The sequence below is a fragment of the Alosa alosa genome, chromosome 12 (genome assembly GCF_017589495.1).
Source record: "Alosa alosa isolate M-15738 ecotype Scorff River chromosome 12, AALO_Geno_1.1, whole genome shotgun sequence".
NCBI lineage: Eukaryota > Metazoa > Chordata > Actinopteri > Clupeiformes > Clupeidae > Alosa > Alosa alosa.
In genome coordinates, this window is record NC_063200.1 from 25,493,967 (window position 1) to 25,518,815 (window position 24,849).

A 24,849-nucleotide genomic window follows, 5' to 3' on the forward strand; every position below is an offset into this window, starting at 1 on the left:
AGAATAGAAATCAGGCAGTTGAAACACTAATTTGGCAGATGAAGACAGATGAATACAATATTTTTTAGATGATTGTCAACACTAACTGTCAGTTAATCCATATCCAAGGAGCATTTTTGAAAAATGTGCTTGATATAATTTCAAACTATTCTTAATTTTGGGCTATGGAACAAAAGCTTTAAGACAGTATGTACAGTTATGCATGTACCATTAACAGCAACGATTGGATTAATTTAGGATTAATCAGACATTAAGCAATTGTTATGTTTAAAATGATATTCTTTGATGAGATTAAGGTCTTTTAAGAATCTACATGTTCATTGTGATGTTCATATGGAAACATGGCAATGACCCGAAAATGCGGTCCATTTGACATTATTGGTATAGGTTTATTCTGCACAAAATATTATTGTATGCATAAGGATAGCATAAAGAATCAAAAGCTGAACACCTATTAATACAAACTGGCCTGGATCAGTAATAGCTTATTCTCTTTCTGAGAACCCTTACCTCAACTAACTCTTTCCATTAAAAACTATATTTCATTGACTTGGATAAAATGAATGACCTCATACAAAAATAATTAAAAAGAAACAATAGAGTAAATATATATAATAATAATATTTATACAATTTAACTGTATTTACAAAGACAGCCAGAGCTGTTGGCTAATGTATTATAGAATACTTTTTTTCTGAGATTGGTCTCAGATTTTGGAAAAAAAAAAAAAAAAAAAAACGGCATACAATTACTCTATAAAAGGTATGGTGATCTTTCAACTTGAGTCACTTATCGAATGCCAAGGAGAGCCTGAACTTTCGGCTCAATGCCTCCTTTGGTTCAGTTCCTATTAGGCATGATGTCCACTCTTTTATAAGCCCACACCATTTCTAATGCCTTTCAGAGCCTTCACGTCAAGCGCCTGCTTGAAAATGCACGGGTCCGTCTACAAGGCCAAAAAGATGAATGTGTTTAGAATGCAAAGACGAAGCAACAATGTCAGCTGAATATGTAGTAGCTGTCTCTTCCAGCCTAAAGGCCTTGGGTCCTCCTCAGAGCTGTGACAGTCCAGCCAAGAAATCCAGCTGCTCGTCCAGTCACTCGGTCACCATCAGTCATTCCTCACGCAGCTGACGTTGGCCAATTGTCCATAGTGAATGTGAATGGTCCGTCAGATGCGAACCCTTGTTGTCATATGTGCTGGGACGAGGTATTTGAACTGGAGAAAAGCAGCTCGGTGAAAGCAGTGAGCAAACCCTTCAGTTTATTTTCAAAAATCTCTGATTTTCCCATGAGGCACTGCTCTAGCCACAAGTCCTTCCTCTGTATCAGATGCCAGGCTTGAGAGTGACCATTTCTGTGACACTGTGCATTTATGAAAAGGACGCAGAACCTTTGCCTGGAGATTAGCGTGGAACCTGGGAGAAATGGGAAAATTTATTTGGCAATTTCAGAGGGGCCTTCAGTGCTTCCTAAAGGTCCGACTGGTGGTCTGGGAATGGGGGGCAGGAAGGCAGGGCTCTTCGACCCCAGCATCTTGGGAGAAGACTGAGTCCACCTCAGAAGAACACGTAGAACTACGGGTATCCAGGACGACCTGGGAGTAGGGAGCATCCATATGCTCGGAGAGGTCCAGGTACTCCTACAAATGGAATCACAGACAAGTGTGAGATGGTATGAAATTCAAACTGTCACTGGGGCTCCAATACCACAAAACATAAGGAGGGAGGGGAACGAATTTCCTGGCTTCACTTTTGCCAGAAGTACAGTAGGTTAACCATATGTTGCTGTCAGCATTTTTATTTATGGTAGCTAAGGTGTTTTGCTAAGACAGCGATTCCAGTAAATCTAAAAGTCAGAGCCAAGATTTACAGAGTGAAGGCCAATATCTATGACACCTGAGCCAATATCTACAACTGTGGGCGTGTGTAGACTCAGCGTGCTCACCTGGTTGGCTGTCATAGACAGGATGCGGTCGAGGTCTTCGACGAGCTGTTTGAATGTGGGCCTGTAAGTAGGAACGGCGTGCCAGCAGTCTTTCATCATTAGGTACCTGAGGAGAAGAATGCCCCATTTATTGCAGCAGTAAAACGGAGTAGACCGGTACACAAACTTTTTTAGAAGCTGAGGTGGAGGGTAGAAAAGAGTAAACAGTTGCTAATGGAAACACAAACAACTTTGGTAAAGCCGGGAATACTGAACTAGACCAAATATACACATGCACAAATAACCAAATATTTATCAGAATATTTCTGAAGTGAAAGCTACAAAGTCAGCCTAAATGGCGTGCTGTGTGGTGACACCTACAGCTCCTGCGGGCAGGCAGACGGCCGGTCCATGCGATGGCCTTCCTTCAGGAGCTTGAAGAGCTCCTCCACAGGCACCCCTGGGTATGGAGACCCACCGAGGGTGAAGATCTCCCACAGCAGCACCCCAAAAGACCACCTGCGACAACATCCACGAGTAAGCCTTGGGCAAGCCACACAAATGATTTCCAAAATCTATGTTGACATGACAGATTCCGACTTGGGTAAATTTACTGTATGGAAATAATGCGGAGGCACTTTCCACACTAAGATTTATAGCAGTCACCAAAGATTAATAAATTTGACTGTGAAAATAAACACTTATTTTATCCCTCCCAGCCGACACTGGCATACGACCAGCTTGGTACACAGACCCAGGGAGGCATTAATTAATCATTTGAGCTTCAGTGATGACTCACACATCGCTCTGGTGCGTGTAGATCCGGTCGAACAAAGCTTCCGGTGCCATCCATTTCACAGGCAAACGGCCCTGGGAAGCAAAATAGAGCCTCTGTTAGCAATCACTCACATCAACACAGCAGAGTGCAGCGACCCCTGAAGTGATATATACTCTAAACAATAGAAATTGTTAACCAAATCAAATATACCGGTAATCTTAGCACACAAAATAACTTACATCTGTAAATGGATTGAACAATGATTTCATGCTCACATTTGTTGTCTTCTTGTAGTAATCTATGTGATGAATGTCTCTGGCCAGGCCAAAGTCTGCTATCTTCATCACATTGTCTTCTGTGACCAAGACATTCCGGGCAGCGAGATCTCTGTGAATACACTAACAAACACACACACACACACACAAAAGAAAGTAAGCCCAGCTGCAAAACATTCACAAGCTTTTCAGTAGAAACATCGTGATTTCTCCTTTAAGCTAACTACAACAAGCCAGTCACAACTCAAAGTGTGTTTGCCAATCTCACCTTTTTGGATGCCAGGTACTCCATGCCCCGTGCCACCTGATAGGCACAGGAGACAAGGTCTTTGATGCACATGCTCTCCGATGGCACCTGGTCAGGGTTGTAGCAGTACTCCATGCCAGGAGGTCTACGGGCACGCAGATACTCCCTCAGATTCCCTTTAGAGGCGTACTCCACAATCACATACAGAGGCCCTGGGGACACATTTGGTAGGATGCCTACTTAGCGGACACTCATTTTGAGGGGATTGCAAACCCTTCATAGACCATGAAAATCGGGTCCAGTGGAGTATTATTCTCATTCATAGTGAAAGACATTCTTATTCTTATCGTTATTCTTAAAATTCTTATTCTTAGCAAAGTCCAGTTCTACAAGTTCTCTCACCGTCTTGTGTGCAGGCTCCCAGCAGGTTAATGATGTTCTTGTGTTTCCCGATGATCTTCATCATCTCCATCTCAGAGATGAGATCCGAGAGGTCCTTCTCTGTGGCATCAGCTGAAATTAAAGTCACATAGTTCCATGTTATGGCAACCAGTACTGTGCGGTTTGGTTGAGGGTTTATTGTTTGAGTGATCGTAGATGCATCATTAAAATAACTTATTGTTGTAGTGCAATAAAAAAAGCAACCAATCTTCTTACAAAACAGACAATTCCACTATTGTCTAAAACAATACAATAGAATAAAAGTCTGTGGTAATACATTTTGCTGAGTAAACCCCTAACTCACATTTGAGCATCTTGACAGCCACTTTGGTCACACGGTTGGGCTTCTCCTTGTCCAGCCCCAGGGCCTCCCCCATAACCACTTGCCCAAAGCAGCCCTCTCCCAGGGGCTTCCCAAGAACCAGCCTGGGGACACAACAACCCACACAACAGTATGTTAGAGATCACACAGCAGATTATTCTCTATCACACAGCAGATTATTCTCTTTCACACAGCAGATTACTCTCTATCACACAGCAGATTACTCCTCTATCACACAGCATATTTTCCCTCTATCACACAACAGATTATTCCCCAACACACAGCAGATTTTTCCTCTATCACCCAGCAGATTATTCTCTATCACACAGCAGATTATTCTCTATCACCCATCAGATTATTCTCTATCACACAGCAGATTTTTCCTCTATCACCCAGCAGATTATTCTCTATCACACAGCAGATTTTTCCTCTATCACCCAGCAGATTATTCTCTATCACACAGCAGATTTTTCCTCTATCACCCAGCAGATTATTCTCTATCACACAGCAGATTTTCCCTCTATCACCCAGCAGATTATTCTCTATCACACAGCAGATTTTTCTATATCACACAGCAGATTTTCCCTCTATCACCCAGCAGATTATTCTCTATCACACAGCAGATTTTCCCTCTATCACAGAGCAGAGTTGTCTCGACCACACGTCTGATTTTCTGCAGTCACACAGCTGATTTGACTGCCACATGTAAGTGGTGGTCAGGCCTTTACCTTTCCCGGAAGAACTCCCAGTGAGGGTCCTGCGGGAGCTCGTACTCGGTCACACCGGGCAGCATGGGCGTCCCGCTGGACGAGAGGCGCGAGGGGCGCACCAGCATCGCCCCGGAATTCAGAGAGGAGCTCGAGTCCACAGACACCTGCAGGCAGAAAGAGAGAGGTCAGACTCTGTGCACCCAGTGACGCAGGGTGAATGCAAGCCAAAGCTGATTGAAAGAGAAGAGCAAGCTGTATCCTGCTTAATGGTACTCTTTAAGGCAGCAAGCAGAGGCCACTGTAATCTTTTGATGGATGAAGCAAAACTACCTAAAAAATCCAGACTAGAAAACATAGCTAAGGATGTTTCCGTATTGCTTTTTTTAGCACTTTGCCTGAGTGTATTTGTCCAGAGCCACAGCCTGAAGCGGTGCAGAAAGAGTGGTTAGTGAGTAAAGCTTCAAACCCCTTATCTACTTTCTGTTACCTGCTTGCGGAGGGGAATGCTCTTGGCTAGCTTGTGGACGGCTAGCTGCCCGTTGAACTCGCTCTTCTTGGAGGAGCTGCGGATCTTGACGATGGTGGCCACACCAGCCATGATGGAGATGAGGAAGAAACCCACGCAGTAGATCAGGACCTCGAGGTAGGTCTGAGTGGGCACGTCGGTCGGGGGCATGGCTGGGGACAGGGTTCAGTGAGGTCAAAGGTCAGACAGCTAGCCCCACATCAGGCACTCACAGAACCAGCAGGTGTGACATCTCTGTTTACCCAGAGACAACTCCCAAGTTTATTTAGATCGTCGTGTCAACCATTCAGCTGCCACCCATTCATCGGAAGTGAACATGAACGCACACACACACACACACACGCACACACACATCGACACACATGCACACACACACAGCAACAAGGGCCCCTGCTTTATTTTCAACCAGTGCATTTGACACTATTGGCATTGAGAAGACAGCACAAACTCCTATTGTGGCACCATAATGGCTCCTTTGTGGCGTAGGATTTCGCCCCACATTCTCCGCCGGTGTGAGGCTGCAGCCGTTCCCTGCACAAGTATGAAACGGGCCCGTGTGCGCCAAAACACCCTGGGCGGCCACGCAGCACATGTCTCCTTTCTTTTACACCAAACGCAGGTCTACAGAGAGAGCTTTCAGGTGTGCTGCGCAGAGGTAGCCATAAAGGCTTAGATCAATTAAACCTCTCACTGTCTCTTTCTCTTGGGCACACACACTCACACACACACACACACACACACACACACACACACACACACACACACACACACACACACACACACACACACACACATATAAACACTTTAAACACTTGGAACAAGGGACATGTTTAAGACATTATGAATGAATATAAATGTTGCATTTAGTGTTAATGGCACCGTGATAAATAAGAATTACATTTACAGAAAGATCACACAAGCGATTTCACTTGTGCTTGAAAGAAGACGAGAAGCATGATCATTATGTTCATGTGTGGATCATCCAGGAGACTGACAACACAGATGCAAATGATCAGCTCAAACACCATAAAACAATATACTGATAGGACATTTCACAGGAAGAAATGGCATCAGCATTATAAGTAGATAGGAAAATAACACTTCAACTGCAATGCCAAAGTCATGCTGATAAAACAGTATCCATCATAGAAGTACTGATGTAAACAGAATGTCTACTGAACTACTTTTGAAATTTTAAATGATACCTGTGTATATATAATTCAATATTTACATGTTTTTTCAGCCCAATATTGGCAAGCAGTGAATGTGCAGACTTATGAGTCAAGTCTAAAATGACCAACAAAACAGAAAAAAAACAACGGCCAGACACGTGTCACTGTAAAAGGGCTTAGTCTGTGTTTTCAATCATTGATTGGTTTTAGAAGATAAGATGTTTCTAGGTGGGCTTCATGTGATACCCATAATGAAACAATAATATAATGGGGAAAATGGTCAGGCCTGTAAATGAATGGCAACCAGATTCAGAACAGTCAGGTCCACAAAAATGTACTATATTTGTGTATGGCTGTGTTATTTTTAACAAAATGAGTGTAACACACAAAATAGGCTCTACTACAACACAAGTGTCAGACACAAGAAAACAATCACTGAGGTAAAGACCCAGAGTGGAAGAAAGGTAGAAAAGCAGGACCAGAGGGAGACCGGAAAAGCACCGATACCTTTGACAACAGTCAACCATGCAGAGTGATGCGAGAGCCCGATAGAATTGCCTGCCAAGCAAGTATACTCCCCAGCGTCCTCGAAGGAGATGTTCCTCAGGAGCAGAACCTCCATCTCCTTATCCGTGGTGTTGACGCCGGCCGCCTGCGGGAGAACAGAGAGGCAGAGCCCACAGACACCCACAATGTCAGGAGGAGCAGGAAGGAAGAGACCACAGAGAGAAAGAGATAGGGGGAAACAGCACCTGGAAGGGACAGCGGAGAAAGGGCTACCCCAGAGAGGGGGAGGAAGGGGGGGCAGATCCCACCCCAACCCCTCCTTGACCCGATCTCCAGTCCCAGTACCCTCAGCTGAGAGGGGGACACATGAGTGGCTTCAGAGAGCAGGAGCAGAAGAAGCACCCTCACCAAATAAAATAGCAACCCCCCCCAAAAAAACCACATAAGAGAACCTGCGCCGTCACATCACCACCTAAAGAATGGAGGAAGCACACCTCCCCACCACCAAAAAACCCACAACCACCTCCATCTCAACACACACGCGCCAGAGATGGACCACATGGAACTTTCCATCAGCAACCTAGAACATTCTGCTTGCTAGGTCTGCTGGGAGGTTCCATGGCACAGTCAAGAGTCAAGAGAACGCAGGGGTAAGGAACCGAGAGACAGGAAACCCATGCTCATGATCCAGGCCCACAAGCGGGCCCGCAACGACCCATCTGAAAGGTTTACCTTGGGCCTTGTGCCTGAGGACCGTTAGCCAGGCCGACTGATTGGCCTCTCCTATATAATTGGACACTTTGCATATATACTCGCCCCCCTCCTCCTCAGTGATATTGTAGAGGGTCAGCACCTGGGTGTCCGAGCTATTGACCCCTGAGTGCTGGGGACCACAAAACAAAAGCAGCCATGAAAAAGGTGGTTCTCCCATGACTGACATTTCTTCTTTTAAGAATCAGAAAAATGTATATCATTTCATATTTTATCTCATGTGATATGTCATGGTTATATGATTATTTTAATGATTAACTTATTATCATCATCCATACGCCAAGTTAAAAGTTAATGCACAAAGACGGACTAACTTTCTGTACTACTCATAAAACATTTACTACTGAGGAATAATACTTTCTGTTTATTGATGACTTGAAAAGGGCCTTACGAGTTTACGAGCAAAAGGCACTCCTTGGCAAACAGAGGTCACTGGTTCTTACCTTGAGAATGCGGACGAAGGGCAGGCCGTCAGGCCCCACTTGACTCCCATTCACTTCGATGTGCTTCAGCCACTGGATGTGCGGCTGCGGGTCGCTGAACACCTTGCACACGAACTCCACGTCGCTGCCCACCACGGCGGTGCGGTTAGCGGGCAGACCCGCGTACAGGATGGGCCGGTGAGGAGAGCGCTCTGCGGCGAGCACCAGAGAGGTCGAGAGGTTAAGAGAGAGAAACACAACCCAAACCCACTTAAAGAAATCCAATCGGACAGCTTGAACAAAGTTCACTTAAGTGGATGGTGTACAGTTGTACAGCCCGCCATTACGCACACTCAATCAGAGGCTTCTCAGGTCACAACATTAGTGTAAGTCTAGTGAGAATTATTCACAAATGAATAATGAAGTGACAAAATAAGTTTGAACTGACCTACTACGTCCAGTTGGTATGTATGGTTGATGCTGCCGTACTTGTTCTCCACCAAGCGTGTAGTTGCCCTTGTCTGAGGGCACCACTGACTCCATGATAATGGTCCACATATGCTCCCTTAGCTAGAGAGGTCAGTAAGGAGGAGAGGGAATTAGCACATGTGGAAAACTGAAGGCAGGAGAGTAAACATCATATCTACAGCGGCTCTATGCGATAGTGGGTGAATGGACAGAGCTACAGATACTGTAGAGAGTTGTAGATACATTTGTCTCTTTTCCAGCCTGTTTATCTAAATCAAAATGGCCCTTTCAAACATGCACACAGAGCTTGTTTCCTTTCAGAGCAGCAATCTATGATAACCTGTGACAGCTTTCCTGGTTGGCCAAAGGAAGAGAGTAACCCAAGCCTGTCGTGGTGTTTGTGTGTACATTCTAATCAGGGGGTGTGATGGCAGGGTGGGGGGTGGGGGGCGGCTCAGGTGGCTTTCCCTGGGGGCATTCCCATTTAGCAGCTCACACCTGCCCATTGTGTGGCGAGGTGTCAACTTCTCGCCTCACAGTCAGGGTGTAAACCACCCCTCCCCCAACCCAACTCCCAGACACACATACACACACATTCGCACACACAGAAACCTTGGCTGGGATTGAATATTCAGCATAGGGATGATAAGACAGTATAACGTCTCTGTTAGGACTGATCGCGACTGATCTGGTCAAATGAAGTGAAGACTATAGCTGTAAAGTGGTGGTGGATGCACCTTGAAGCCACCAATGCGATGGTCCCGTTTGAACTCCCTGCCGTTCTTCAGCCAGCGGAGAGAGGGCGTGGGGTTGCCATTGGCCTGGCACCGGAACTTGACCGTTTTGCTGGCAGGGACAGCGTGCAGCTTCTTCTCCATCTTCTCAGGCTGAGCCCACCTAGGTGCCATTGCTGGAGAACAGGACAGGATGGGAGGAGAAGTTCTAGAGGTTAGTTGAGCTAACAGGAGTGTGCAAATAAATGAACGACTCAGAGCTACAAGTTGCATAGATGGGATTACATTGACAAACGTACATATTTGCTCTACAAACAGAGAAGTGCATGTGTATTTAGACTTACGCAGAAGCTTCTGGCTGCTTGAGAGTTTGTTCTCTTCCGAGGAAGACTCATCATCATCCTCATCTTCAGACGATGCCACTGCATCAGCTGCAGATAAAGAGAAGAACATTTAGTGTTTAGTGAAAAGATATGCTCACTTCCCTCATTACTACAGTAAGATGCAAAGGTTTGCAAGGGTAAGGGTTTGCAAAGGGAAAGATACAAAGCATTTTGACTAATTCACATATTCGTTTTCAACCACTAAATGTTTAAAAGACATCTGTACACTTCAGAAAACATACAGTAAAAACAAACATCATTTTTCAATTAAATATTTGCTTTGCAACACAGTAAAAAAATGATCCTTCAAACACTTCCTGCCTCTCCCAGCTGTGCCCTCAGTGGAGAAGGGCCTGGCTCTGAGCACTGACCACTTGCGTCAGTGGCGTATACAAACTCAAACGACGTGAGTCACCATCAAGGCGTCTCTCCAAGACGCGGTTCAGGCTCATGCTCACACTGCCTCACTGTGAGGCGATTCATAAGGAGATGCCTGTCAGAGCGCTCAGAAGCTCGGGGGTTCAGAGAGTCCACCTCTCCAGGCTCCAGGCTCTGGGCTCCGATGGTGCCTTCACACGAGCAATCAGCATGATTCACAAATGCATTCCATGCAAAGACTATTTAAGTAAAGTGAATTATGAAGAGAGCCATCTAACCTTTTGTCAGCTGCTCTGTATAAAAGCATCAGCTAAATTAATAAATGAATGAACCAAACATAGGACTCCTTACACACCCCGAAGGGGGCAAGCTGATACATGTCTGTGTTGTTTTTTAAATTCTTGTAGCCCATTAAAATAAATCCTTTTTATCATTTCAATCCACTTGTGTCTGGATTTGGATGTGTTATGCCAAGAACTTTTTTGACAACATTTGTTTACCATTTATGCTCTTTAGATAGATAGATAGATAGATAGATAGATAGATAGGTAGATAAATAGATAGATAGATAGATAGATAGATAGATAGATAGATTGTTCAAGAGTTGTTTAACTTTACAACTTTATAGTTGTTTACCATTCATACTCCTTATAGTTGGGGGAAGGATAACTGCTGTGCACTTTCACAGCCTTTGACCCTGTGACCTTGTTCATTGGCTTTCCTCCATAAAGGTCATTCACACATACCTCCACCAGAGCGTGTGGCACATACCTGTGATGTTCACTGCGAAATAGGCACTGTGGTTGCCCCGCGGGCCGTGGCTAAAGCAGCCGTACAGGCCCGAGTCTGCCGGCTCTGCGGCCTCGATCTCCAGCACGCGGCCCTCGCGCGCCACCGGCACCCCCTGCTTGGTCCACCTGACCTCCTGCTGCGCCTCTGCAGGCTCGAAGCATGCCAGCACTAAACGCTCTCCCGGGAACAATGTGTACAGCTCCATTTTCACCTCCGACTGGACTAGTGGTGGACGAAACAACAAACAAAAAAAAAAAAGAAAATGGCATGCATTTGGGTGTCTGGGGCTTTGGAGACAACGAAAAAAGATTTTATAGTTTTTCCCCAAGACTGGAGGGACAATAGCTGCTAAAGTGGGGGGAAGCCAGAAAAAGGAAAAACCGCCACCAAATAAAACAGTGCACCAGCCAATGAAAAGCCACCGCTGACCAGAGACAGACTGAAGAATCCCCCAAATGTGAAAGCAGAGGGTAGACCGACAGGGGCCAGAGAGGACACACACATAGAAGCAGCCCTCTGTGAAATAAATTCTAAAACGTACACATATTTACATCATTGAGGCCTGTATATGAATATTCCATCAAACTGTGCCACTGGGAGTCGGGTTTAATGTGAAAAAGGAGGAGGACTTTAGATGTGTATGCAAAAGTACCTACAACTGTGGGCCACTGTGAATAAGGAAAGGAAACAGTTGAAAGATTAACTTCTCTTATTCATTAAAGGCATTTGAGATTGAAATGAAGTCAGCCCCTCTTCATGTAAACACAAAAGCCAGAGAAGCTCTGATGCTATAGAGGTCCAAGCACACATGACTTTTGTTTCTCAAAATACTCATTCAAAACCAAAGCAGCCGTCCTGCTTAAGGTCATCGTAATTGTCAAACAAACCAATCCCCTTCCTTTTGTCTCAGCAACATGTCTAACAATGCAGGAGGGTCCCGTGGCAAGTGAGGGGGTTGGTGGGGTATCCAGGGAGGGGGGGGGGGGGGGGTATGTTTAAAGACAGGCAGGGAGGCCTGTAGCAGCAGGTTCCCCTGCCAGTTGTCATGGAAACCCTACTTGAGCCAAGGGGAGGTATTTCCTGGATCACAGGCCCCTTAATCCCGGCAGGAAAAAGGGCTAAGGGGGGTAGGATCAGCTTTCTGCTTAAAAACCCAGCCCTGAATGAAGTGCAGGAGGCTATGGAGGGAAGCGAGCTGCGTGAGGGCACGTCTCCCCCAATACGAATTCAGATCTGATCTCGAAACAGTGCGACCCCCTCTACCCCCCAACCAACCCTCCCCTTTCCCCAGCTCAATTGCCGTACGAACCCTCTCCCTCTCCCTGGGCTGATCTCGAGCCTGTTACCTCGTTTCCTCCAGACGGTCCTGCTGATAGAACCGCTGGTAAACATTCCAGTGACTTATCAGAGCAGAGAAATCAGTGATGGGAGTGCGCATGCTTGGGTCTACACGGACCTAGTCGTTTTGATGAGCACAGTCAATAGTGCAGTCAAAAAAATCAATGTGCTTCAATGTGCACTCTTGTTTCATTTTATTTACTTAGCTATAACTTCTTCCGATTTTCTCTTCATCATCGGTCTAAGAGCCTGAGCAAACAGGACAAAATACACACCCTACTCCTGAGAATATAACAAATGTATCTTTTCTCTCACAAAGTTACACCGAGTTTTGGGTAACAGGCATCTAGAACTATGGGGTCTGACCTAAGGCCACAGCCCCTCTTCATAAATTACCAACAAGGCATTGTAATTAAGGGTGCGAATGGGCAGCAACCCTCCCTGTCGGTCTGTGTAGGCCTGCATTCAGAGCATATCTCTGAACATAAGCACAGACCACTGGAGATAGGACAAAGACAGGGCAGCCATGAACAACAAACATAATCTGTTCTCTCTTCAAAATTGGAACCAGTCAACAACACGTTGGGAAAGAGAGAGTGATGCAAAGGGAAGGGCATAAAATCTCCAGACGGGGTGGCAGAAGGGTCGGAAATTCGTAGCAGCTTTTGTTTCTGGAGCCCCGCCATGACTTAAAAAAAAAAAAAAAAAAAACGAACCTAAGTTCAATTTAGATGTTTTTGTGCACTGATATAAAACAGGACGTTGTGGGATGCAAAACAAAAAGGTATTATATACATGAGTTCTTTTGACAGAAAAAGGCAACAAAAGTTCAGCTGTAAAACAGATGGTTGCATGTGTGAAGCTGAAAAAAATGCTTTCATGGGAGGAAAGGGGGAACTCGGTCTGAAAGGAGTCAGGTTTTTATTTGGGCTATCATGTAATTCCAGAGCCAGCCTGACCAACCAAAATATTCTGCTCAAATTCACAGACAAACATCGCGTCATCTCTGCCCAAGGTTTATCCTAAAACTGCAGGTCTCAACTAGTCAGGCCCTGAAAAGAGAGAGGATTGAGTTTCAGCCCCTATTCAGCAGGGATAATTCAGACCATCTGATTTCCTAAAACTCTTCTCACAAAAACTCCCAGAGCTATGCCTGCCATGTTTTTTTTTCACTGTTTTTTTTTGCTCACAGCCCCCTTGTGAGACTTAACATTTTCAGACTACGCTGCACAAACTGCGCTCTACTGCAAAATGCAGCTAGTCAAATCGTGTGTGACAGTGTAGTTAATCTACCAGATTTGGTGTTCGGCATCGAACTTGGCCGAGGTTCCACAGAGGAAGCAATCGGCCTAGTGGATTGCTGTTGGGATTTCCTGCCCGAGCAGTAAATAGTGCTGTGGACTGCCAGACTGCAGCGTCCAGGTCTCTCACTGAAAAGTATTCAACATCGCACTAAGAGCAGGAAGGAGAAAGGACAGAGAAAGAGAAAGAGAGAGAAAGAGAGACTGAAAGAGAGGAAAAGCTAACAAAAACAAATCAAAGGGGAAACATGTGGAAAGTCCGTGGCTGGGTTATTTCCCTGCCAACCCACGAGTCATGAAATTAGGCTGTCACTCAAGCTGTGACCCAGTGAGTGCAAAGCATGGCATCTGTGTGTGTGTGTGTGTGTGTGTGTGTGTGTGCGTGTGCGTGTTATGGGCTGATGTGCCACCACTGCAGCATATGTGCCGATACGTTGTGGGAATTACAACCACAAACATCTCATAAGGACTGCAGTATGGACAGGGGAGGTATCAGGCTCAGGTTATCCCAGAGAAAGACTACACTTCTTCACACTAACTAGTTTGACTACTCCCTGCGCCCTTGGAAGAAAAAGATTCCCATGATAACTAGCCGGGCTGCTCCCATGGCTAAAGCCAACCATCAATCCCTGTCCCTTTGCTCATTCTGCCGAAGAGAACTCCCATCATTCCCAGAAACATGATCTCCAAGGTGAACATCGGCCTGAGGGTGGAGACCCAACCTTTTTTGTTTTGTTCTCTTTTTTTGGCCACTGGTACGTTAATTTATAGTTTCCCTGGCAGATAGCTCTTCCCTGCCTGACACCAAATACCTCGACAAAACAAAGGGAGGTGCACAGGAGAAGACCCCCCCCCATCTTCCACAAAAGACGCCCAGATTCCTACACTTCCATATCACTGACTTATGATAAAGCCCTTCTTTCAGCTATCCCACACACATACACACACTTTCACACACACACACACACACACACACACACACACACACACACACACACACACACACACACACACACACACACACACACACACACACACACACACACACACACACACACACAGGTGTGAGCACATAAGGACATAAGCACCCTCCAAACCCAGACAGAGGGAGCTACCCCTGAGACGGATATTTAAGCGCAGGGTATAATTCTCTTGGGCTTTGTTTAGGCAATTGCACTCGCTTAAGTTTCTTAATTGCAAGCAATTTCAGCCACGCCGACCCTCGCTAGGCTGTGCTTACAGGCCCACCAGACATCCTTAGGAGTGATTAACCCTCCCATTTGAATGAGAACACTACATTTGACTGAATGTGAGAACTATGGTCGCTTACCACCATACTGTGGAATACCAGTGTAATGCTAATCGTGTCTGCATTGCTCAGACAAAAAAAACAGACAGAGATGTGGAAAAGGCATTACTGTAAAATTCTTGTCAAATGGGAAGAGCAGGGTATACACTGTGTATCCACACAAAATAATCTGAAGTCTTATTTCATCTGAGACCCAGACGCTTTCACATACTGAGCTTATCCTTTCAAGTCTATCGTTCAAAGATTACATAGTCTGTGTAATTCATACATCACGGGAGGCAAACAGAGGCCTTGTCCAACTTCTCAAGAAAAGCATGCACAACAACAAAAGCCAAGGAACGTGTGAGACAAAAAGAGAGAGAGAGCAGGAAAAAAAAAAAAAAAAAAAAAACTGCTAGTCATTAGCATCTGGAACGTGAAAGCGTAAAGGGGCCTGATGAGTTCCAGCCATGCTAGTTAACTCCACATCAAAACAGAGCTGGCAACAGCCGAAGGAGCCGAGACGCCAAGATGGCTGCCATAGGAGACGGGGTCCTCTGTTCGCTTCACATCAAACGACCCCCATATCATTTTTGACCTAAGTCATTCCAAGTGAGAGCCAGACCATCAATCACTCATAAGCAACCCCATGCTCAAAGAAAATTATCTGGAGCCTATGTTATATTATAAAACTAATGTTTATATGACACAGCTCAGTATTAAACACACCCATATCTATTACGGGTCCTAGTCTTGGCTTAACAAACAAATATCTGAGCATCACTAGCTTGTTGGAGAAAATTAATGTTTGGATCAAATTTATTGAAAGAGCTGACAAAGATACTGTCATCTTATACAAGTGGAAAGACAAACAAGAGGGCTGTGTGTGTGGAATAATGAAATCACAGCACCAATTCCAAGTTTCCAGCAGATTCTGATCCAGCAGAATAAAAGGTTAAACCACACAGTGGATGTTAACCAAATCATAAAGTGGAATAATGATGCCAGGGAAGGCAGGATAACAAAGACGTCATTTCTGAAGCACCCGCAAACTCTTGTTATGCTGAATTGTGTGTGTGTGTGTGTGTGTGTGTGTGTGTGTGTGTGTGTGTGTGTGTGTGTGTGTGTGTGTGTGTGTGTGTGTTTGTGTTTATGCACTGGTTTTCAAAGAGACGGAAGTCCTACACATTCACATCTGGCTAATCCCAAGGAAAACAAGAAGAAACTCCAGGCAAAAGGTAACAGACGAGCACCAGAACAAACCCTCCCCCCCCCGCCCACACACACACACACACACACCCACAGGTGGCTGAGGCCTTAGGCATGCAGGGATGCGTCAGTGGGTACCTTGATCGGTGACGGCCGGTCTCGCTCGCGCCCCTGTCGGCAGCTGGGTCAGCACGGTCCACAGGAGGAGCAGACTCCATGACAGCAGCATTCTGTGGGTGCCCATTCCACTGGCAGAGGCAAGGCACGGGCGACGTGTTCAGACAGACAGCTGGGGGCATCAGCACAAGGCCATGTGCTCCGCTGCAGGTGAGCTACCTGTCAAGGGGGAGAGAATATGTAAGCATCAAACAACCAAAGAGACCACATCATAACATTAGACTTTGGAGAAGAGTGGGTTGAAAGTGACCGATTATTTTTTTCCCCCATTGCCTCTCATGATGTATTGAATCCAAACTGCTTATATCCAAACTAACATTGAGTTCAGTGAACGTTTATTTTGAAGGGTTGTGTTCCCTCAGACAGCTGACCCACTGACCCTGGGATCAAGCCTGCTGGCTGATCTTAGGCTACATTTTTCCATTTCCCATAACTCATAACTAGGGTGCAGTTCATGTCTGTTCAGCCACTCCTTGAGACAGCCGCAGTGAGCGTCTTCTCCTGACCGTGTCCACTGACGACCAGCAGCCACAGCAGCAGCAGCAGTCCCCCCATCCATAAAGCTCTTGGTACAAAGACCAGATCTATCTGATTGGCTAAAACCATAAAGCCACCCCGTTATAAACTCCATCTGGTGGGCACTAATGCTTCCCCTTAAACCACAGTCCCTTTCAGTGCTTATTAAAGCCGAAGAAGATTAATGAGTTTTTACAGTGCATCTTTCCAAAACATACACACAAGGGCTGGACCCAGAAGTGAATTCAATTCACAGTGTATAAAAACACTCTCGCCGGTAATAGAAAAATAGATGTGGTTACAGGCATCACCAACCTTTTTCACAAAGAACACTTTTTAAGGAGTTATTTACTTGTAGAAGTTTATTTCTATTCTGCCTGAAAGAGCTTGAAAATAAGTAGACCTCCTTAGGGGGAAGCTCATAGAGCAATAGCTGTTAGCGGTACGGCTAAGAGCAGCTGTGAGGAGGTGTTGAGAGGTGGTCTATGAAGTGTGAAGCACACATCTGTTAATGTTATCCCCCCCAGGGATTGCCACTTGTCACTTGTTTCCTCTCGGAGGCCAACAACGCCTCAGACCCAGCCAAACGTCCCACAACAAAGGGCTGGCCATCCCAGAGTTGTTTTTAATGCCACCCTCCTCCGACCATTAGGCAAATGACCATTTGCTCCCACTTGTTCCCTGCCTCTCCAAACTCCCCTGAGAGAAAGCAACACACAGAACTCCAATTATATCCATTTGTTATGCTTTCTAAAATAAGGGCAGTGTTGCTGACTGGCATCTGACCAACTTGTATCCCTTCCATAAGTTCTCCTTCAATACCTATATATATACTATATCTAAAACAATATGTTTCACATATTAGATTGTCTTGCCTCTCAAATCCATGTGGAAGAAAACTAAATCTCTTTAGGAAAATGAGCATGAATGCAGAAGCTTTTTATATTTCCAGTTTTCTCCTCTATTTAGCCAAATATATGAGCTTGGCTCTTGATTCTGATGTCCTCTCACCAAGAGCATGCCTGTGGCCAGGGCTAAAACAGGCAGAACTCCTGTCAGGGCACTGCATGGCGCTTGGCTACTCAAAGTCTATAAGGCTGTAAAAAGATTCTGGACCCTCAGGTCAGCTCTCCATGGGGACATGGTCTAATTGACATACGTCTTCATGTCCTATCATGTTTTGGCCTCAGCCTGTCCCCTGCTGCTTCTGGACGGCAAGAGAGAGGGGGAAAAATACACTTCCTCTTTCTCTGCTGTGATATCAAGACTGTGTTGAGATTGGACTCGTAAAAGTGATGAATGAAGCGTGTCCATACATTATTGGGGCCTGATTTTACGGCCTAAACGGCAAAGTGTTCATCACACTATAGGTCTTCGTCCTTCAGGGTTTTTCCTGCAAAGCGATAAAAACGCCGATGCAGGCTCCGACCCTTAAATGAAAAATGCCGAGCGGCCACGTGCATCAGGTTTATGAAGATATCATTAATGCAGTTCACTTCATTGAGGGAGCCTATAACTCTCTCCAGCAGTAAACTTTAAAAATCTCTTAAATTAATGAGAGCCTCCACAAAGATTTATGAAAACAAAAGTTACTGCAGTGACTTTCCTGTGAGAAATCTCAGCACCTTATATGCATTTCTGGCAACACAAGAAATATTAAAATAGACTCTACAAAAGCGAGACTGCATTAAGCAAAGTTATGGGAATGGCAATAAATGATTTAGCAAACAAGCCTGAGGTCAATCAGACATTAGATTCATTCTTGCCTTGATTTGTTTACCTCTCCCAAATGTACATTCAAATTATGTGTCTCACAAATAGTTGCATGGCCACACATACAGATTTCTCTCTCTCACTCACTCACACACACACACACAGTCCCTATGTTTTAACACCAGTGTGACCTTGCATGATGGGTGTGTCAGCAGGAGAGAATGCCGAGATCTTTCTGGAAGATGATTCATTTCTCTATCATACACGAGGGATTAGCAGAGGAGTGCCTGTGCCCAGCATTTGCGAATAGGAATATTTTTTTTTTTCATTCGCGACTGGCCTTGTCCCATGAACCCCCACAGATGGCTGCCGTTTTTGGGAAGCAGATTCAACTTTTCGACTCACAGCCCTCAATGTTTCTTCTCGGAATGAGATTCCGTCTTTCCTGAACTTCCTTTCCAGAGAGCCTCACCTACACACCTACACCTACACACAGACACTCACGCGCGCGCACACGCACACGCACACGCACACACACACACACACACACATGCTCATGACTCAAAGTAGGCCTCCCACTCCTGCCGTCATGGTAACACAGTCAGCAACACCTGTACAGCTCTGTCAAAGTCTATTACCTGTGAGGTGGAAAATACCACAGGAGCTACCTCACAACTATGGATACCGAAAGTTTTACTGCTTGTTTTACTACATATCTCAAGCCAGAAGTGAATAGTTATCTGTCCAAGATTTGAGGGACATTACACTGAGACAATGACTGAAATATTGAATAATCTAACAGACCAGAGAGGAGAAATTCTGTAATGGAGAAAGTTGAACTGCTTACACCACCAAGAGAAGTTTACAGGTTGATGAAATTTGACAAGCACAAGTGAGAGGTTACAACACTGCATGCCAAATGGTGTGCAAAACACTAGTCACTATGAAAACAATAGGTATGTTAGGCTTATATTTGGCTAAATATTTACCACCCAGGCACACTGAATCCTCTTCTTCCTACCTAGGCTTTGGTGGGGGTAGCTGGGGGTAAAGCCAGTGAATAAGCCCTTTGTGATAATTAAAGGTTTGGGTCGACTCTCTACCCCCCTGTGAGCTGAACCCTTGCTCTTAATTACTGAGCTCCTGCATCCATGCATGACATTCCTCAGCTCTGTGTTTGTTTTCCGAGACAGGGACCCTGTCTCTACTCAGTCTTAGTCTCTCCCCACCTCATCCATCCTCCTCCTCCTCGTCTGTGATGATAATTCATCCAGGCGCCTTTCACCTGTAGCTGCTAAGATTCCCACGGAAGTCCCCTCAACCCACCCATGAAGTGGCACCTCCAGGCTTAAGGCCCCGTCCTTTTGTTGGGGAGTTGAACTCCTCAGAACTATTATGAACAATCGCTCAAACAGGCTCAGTCTAAATTTCAATGTTAATGTACATACAACTGGCATTTTCAACAGGCATTTTATTCTATAGTTGTGGTCTGTTCTGGGAATAATCAACAACACATTGTGTTGCTAATATAAACAGGTACAAATGTAAACATATAAATGGCAGCTGATGCATACATCATCTACAAAAACCCATTATGAACAATAACCAATGACTATTCCAGTGACCCAAATGAGGTTAGAGATGTCTTCTCTCTCTCACCAGAAGCAAGAGAGCCTTCTTGGAGCTACACAGCCAACTCCCTGAGCTTGCCCAGGAATGGCATCCCATTCCACTGCTCTTATCAGAGCCCAGAAAATGACACGGAGGCAGCATTAGCGGGAATCAGCACTCCCAGGAACCGGCAGAGGTAGTCACAGTGGCTGCTCTGGGGAAGGGGAGGGGGTTGACGGAGAAATGGTGGAGAGCAACACAGCCTGACCAGGTGCAGAAACCGAGCGGGATCCTCTTTCAGCGCAAGGCAAAGTTAGTCATTCAATTTGGCCTTCCTCCAGATGCCAAGGAAGGGTATGCCACTTAGCTATAACTCACAGACTGAGCAGTGCTGAAACGGCCTGGGGCTTGTGCCAACACTTTCACCTGAGGCTGCTGGAGCTCTAGAGACAAAGAGAGAACGCTGCCTACTAAATCACTAGTCCCAAATGATTAAGTCCACCAAAACTCAAAGTCATTCCTATATTTAGATAGTTTAGTCCGTTCTCTGTGCAGCAACACTGCATGGAAAATATCAATCAACCTGTGTCAGTGGGGAAAATACTCCTGAATAGAGGTAAGCACCCCAAGATGAGTATTTTAAACATTATAAACACCAGTAGAGAATTGAATTTAAGTTTTAGACCTCTGGAACACTGAACTCTGACCTGTGGAACACTGAACACTGACATAGCCTATGTGAACTGCATTGAGTATTGAGAGATACAAGATGTTAGGCTGCATATAGGCCTACCATGATAGTGAAATTACATAGTTTTCCAAACTATAGTTATACTACAACTTCTCTGTTTTTTTTCCTCCAAAACATCAAGGCACCTAAACCTATCAACAACCCTCGCATATTTAAAACGTCACGAAGGCCGAAGGGCCATTTTCATTTACATTGGTATGCAAAATAACCACATGCCAAAACAATGAGGTATTCTAATGCCATTCCTCAAGCTGCGAGGAGACCTGACCGAGGTTAATAATTCATTTCGAACAACTGATTAAAGGAGCAATAATTGGACTATAGGCTCAAATTAGAGAACCGTTAACTTCATACCAAATCAAACTCTCCACAGATGGGCTAACACTGATGGCAAGTGGTGTAGTTTGCGACAAAATGTGGATTTTATGTGTAGTTTTTAAAAGCTCAATCTTGTGTGGGGATACTCGGAGCACATTCTAGAATCACCAGCTGGTTGAATTCATAAACCGCCTCTATATGAATTCTGATGTTTATGTGGAGGAAACCGCTGGGACCGCATGCAGCAGACATTCACACCCTAAAACTACCAGTGACCAAAATGGTTCATTATGCTATTTCATTACAACCTGATAGAGTCAAAGATAAGCAACACATTCGGAAACAAACTGGGAGTTGGTGTAGGATACAATGTATCTCCATTAGTCAACTAATGTAATACTAGTAGCCTACACTAGTTACATAGTAACTACAACGTTTATTTGCATTCACTGGGTAGGCTATATGGATTGGATGAATCTCAGGGCGAATTGGGAAAAAAAACTATGCAGTCTACACAGAGTAACATTGGATTTCTGATATTGATGTAAGGTAAATCTTCAGTGTAATTTTTTATTCGAGGAAGAAAAGGCGAACAAATGCAAGACTGGTAGCCTACAGCAAGAAATCACATCAGCTCTGGCCCACCTTTTAAAGGTAGGCTAGCCTAACGTTATTCGATAAGAAATGTTTGTAACAGTAAACCCAGCATGGTTGCAAGATGAACATAACAGCAGACGAACTTACCCGATTAGCCTATTCCACGTATATTTACTGTCAGCAAAGTGGGGTAACGTTGTGCGTTTTTGTGAAGTGCTGCAGATCCTAAATCCTCCAATAGTTTGAGTGGCAGAAGCTGGGCGCCACAATGCGTCCAGGAATGTCCATAGAACGAAAATCGAGTTGTGCGGAGTGAAATCTAAAGTCACCGTTCAAACATCACTCGTGAATGCCCCTTATTAAGTAAACTAACAAAGCAAAATGGTTGCTTAACTAGATAATAAAACAGCATAAATTAGCATTAAACTGAACTATGCGCATTTCGACGAACCTGATCTTAACAAAACCGTGGGAAACTCTGCTTTATTGTTTCGGAAGGGGGATGGCGACGTGTTCCCCCTCTAAACAGACCAAAAAGTTATTTTTTTTCTTAATAAGGCTAAGGTCTGTCTCTTTCGCTAAACAACTTTCCAGCACGCACGCTCATATGTTGGAAAATGAAAAGTGTAGCAACCGATTGCTTGTCTTCCAGCTTCTCTCCGCTTTCAGTCCTTCGTTGTGTTTCTATCCTGCCTCATGTACCGTGTGGTTGGTACACTGAAGAGCGCTGCTGTTAGCCTGCACGAAGAAACCTCCCACTTGAAAGAGTTCAAAAAGTTTTAACCTGGCCCTCTCGCCCCCATCTAAGCGACAGTCGGCCTACCCAGCCATCTGAATAGGTATGTTGTCTCCAATGTAAACACACATATGATTAAAAAACAATCATAAACGGATGTCATGATAATACTTATTTATTAATTATTATATAATAATTAATTAATTAATGAAAATTAAATAAGTTAACATTTATGCTAACGTATCGATTGCATATTCTAACATTATTTTTTTATTCTATTATTTAAGTTAAGAACAGTCGGACATCTTGGAGAGACAAGGCAAGGATGGAATAATTTCCATCAAATACTAGAAAGTCTGACCCATTATGATGTTGCCTGACCCCGTTTGGTTACTAAACATCGATAAAACAATTAGACTGGCCCACAGTTTCTAGTAAATTGATGCCGATGCTTTTGCGGAGTTAAAATTATGAACCGCAAAAACACTAAAAGGTGCATTAAGGATAATTAGTTGACTGTGCTCTTATTAGATAATTGGATTCATCAATATCCCCTAAGTGGCACATAACCCAATTGTTGACAATAATTGCGAGGCTCCTCTTTCCCTAAATAAAAACAGTTCCCCTTAACATGGGTTTGAAACCCATAACCAGACTTGCATCTGAAAAGAGGGTTTAACCATGTAAATGATAGCCTGTTGTAGGAAACAGTGAATCCATTGCTTTTGAAAGCATGTTTGAGTATTCTAAAACCATCCTGCAGGCTAATACTAGGCTACATTTTGTATACTGAAGATAATTCTACTAATGCCTATAACACAGCAGTTTACCACTACACTAAAAGACATTACGACAGGCCTGCTTCTGTAAATTGAACATATTATGTATGGAAGCTAATAAAGTGCATGAATAAAAACATCTATTTTTATGGTCTACAATTGCAAAGAGAACTGTCATTATCAGAAAATGTAGCTTACAAGAAAGTCCCCCTGGTTTAGGAAGTCAGACTTCATATGGGTTGTTTTCATATTGGGACCACTATTGGAGTGAACAATTGTGCTCCATGGAGGAAAACAACATTACAAGTTCAAAGTAGCGGCAAAAATAGATGTGATCTAATCAGTTACAGAAAGATTAGCTCAAAGCAAATTTATTGTTTCTGTGCATTAAATGGCTTCCAGTGCAAACCCTATCACCATGACTGACATATCTGAAAGCCCTAATAGGGGTCTGATAACGCTCCCCCGCCAACCTCCTGTATGAGTGTATTTGACTTCCTCCAGTTTCAGCAGCTCATGTTTACAACTTGATACAGAGAATCCTGAGGTGAGCATGTGAAACCCAGGACAAATGGCGCAGTCAAGTCACCTGAACTTAAGGAAGGAGATATCAGGTGCCAGGAGTACCAGCCACCCTGGTTAATGACAGGGCAGCTAGCAGGATTGCATTGCTCTTAACTCAAGTCGCAATTTGAAAAGTAATTTATGCAAACATTATTTAACACTGCCACGACACTTGACAAGGTCTGATTGTCTGGTAAAATAATCTTTCCTAAATCCACACTACACAGTAAGTAAGCCACCTGTTTTTTTATATAGAGTTTGATGTGGTAAATGGACGTCTTTGAAGGCAAAAAAGCTCCTAGTCGGCTGTTTGGGAGACGCCAGTCGTTCACATCTGCAGATCAGCTTTGCTGTTGCTCTGACAGGCTGTGCATGGGGGTGGGGAGTTATTGGGAGGCCCTCAGCATGATTTTGTGTTAATGGCATGAACATTTGAGAAATCTCTGGCCCCAATTACACTGTGTCCTTTGAGAAAACTGCACGTGTGAGCTATTAATTGCATGTGAGAAAGGATCAAGACTTGACAGAGAAGCAGCCACACAATGGTATTTTGTGCTCTAAACTGCTGAAATCTATACATAAGTAAAGTTGCCTGCATTACTTAATAGAAATTCATAATAAAAAAATAATAAAAAATTACCTTTGTTACGATTTAGCATAAATGACACTCTTGGCTTGACACAGTTAAGTCCAAGTTCTGGTTCTTATTGGTCATGCCCAGATGGTCAACAACAGTGGAGTAAGTTCTGGTTTTGAACAAGCTGGAAGTAATCTTGAAGGAAAGGGGTCTAAACATCAGCTTATTCACAATGAAAATGAATGCAACATGTATATCCTCTACACTTGGTACATTATACTACTTACTTCAGCAATAATCCCAAGTGATGACACATTATGTGAAAATAATAATCAAGTTCCTGTGGATCTTGGTTACAAAGGCCCTTTATTTACAGTTTATTTACATTCCCATGTTTATGGAGACAGTGTAAAGCAATTATAAGGGCTTTTTCCTCTCGATTTCCTGAAATCAATAATGCCTGTAACTCTACAACTTTGGACAAGCTCCCACTCTCCATTTCAAGAGCAGCTCAGGGACATT

General features: G+C 44.3%; 1 protein-coding gene across 1 annotated transcript; it reads right to left on the reverse strand.

Moving 5' to 3' along the window:
- Nucleotides 1–1,007: 1,007 nt before the first annotated feature.
- Nucleotides 1,008–22,359, reverse strand: fgfr1b (fibroblast growth factor receptor 1b). Its single transcript, XM_048258935.1, is given in 19 exon segments — nucleotides 1,008–1,642; nucleotides 1,948–2,053; nucleotides 2,308–2,445; nucleotides 2,726–2,796; nucleotides 2,980–3,102; nucleotides 3,248–3,438; nucleotides 3,629–3,739; nucleotides 3,972–4,093; nucleotides 4,718–4,863; nucleotides 5,187–5,377; nucleotides 6,905–7,049; nucleotides 8,119–8,309; nucleotides 8,546–8,601; nucleotides 8,603–8,667; nucleotides 9,303–9,475; nucleotides 9,644–9,730; nucleotides 10,832–11,074; nucleotides 16,127–16,324; nucleotides 21,819–22,359. Coding segments are annotated over 18 exon segments (2,445 nt in total). The 5' UTR covers nucleotides 16,233–16,324; nucleotides 21,819–22,359; the 3' UTR covers nucleotides 1,008–1,462.
- Between the last annotated feature and the right edge of the window lie 2,490 nt (nucleotides 22,360–24,849).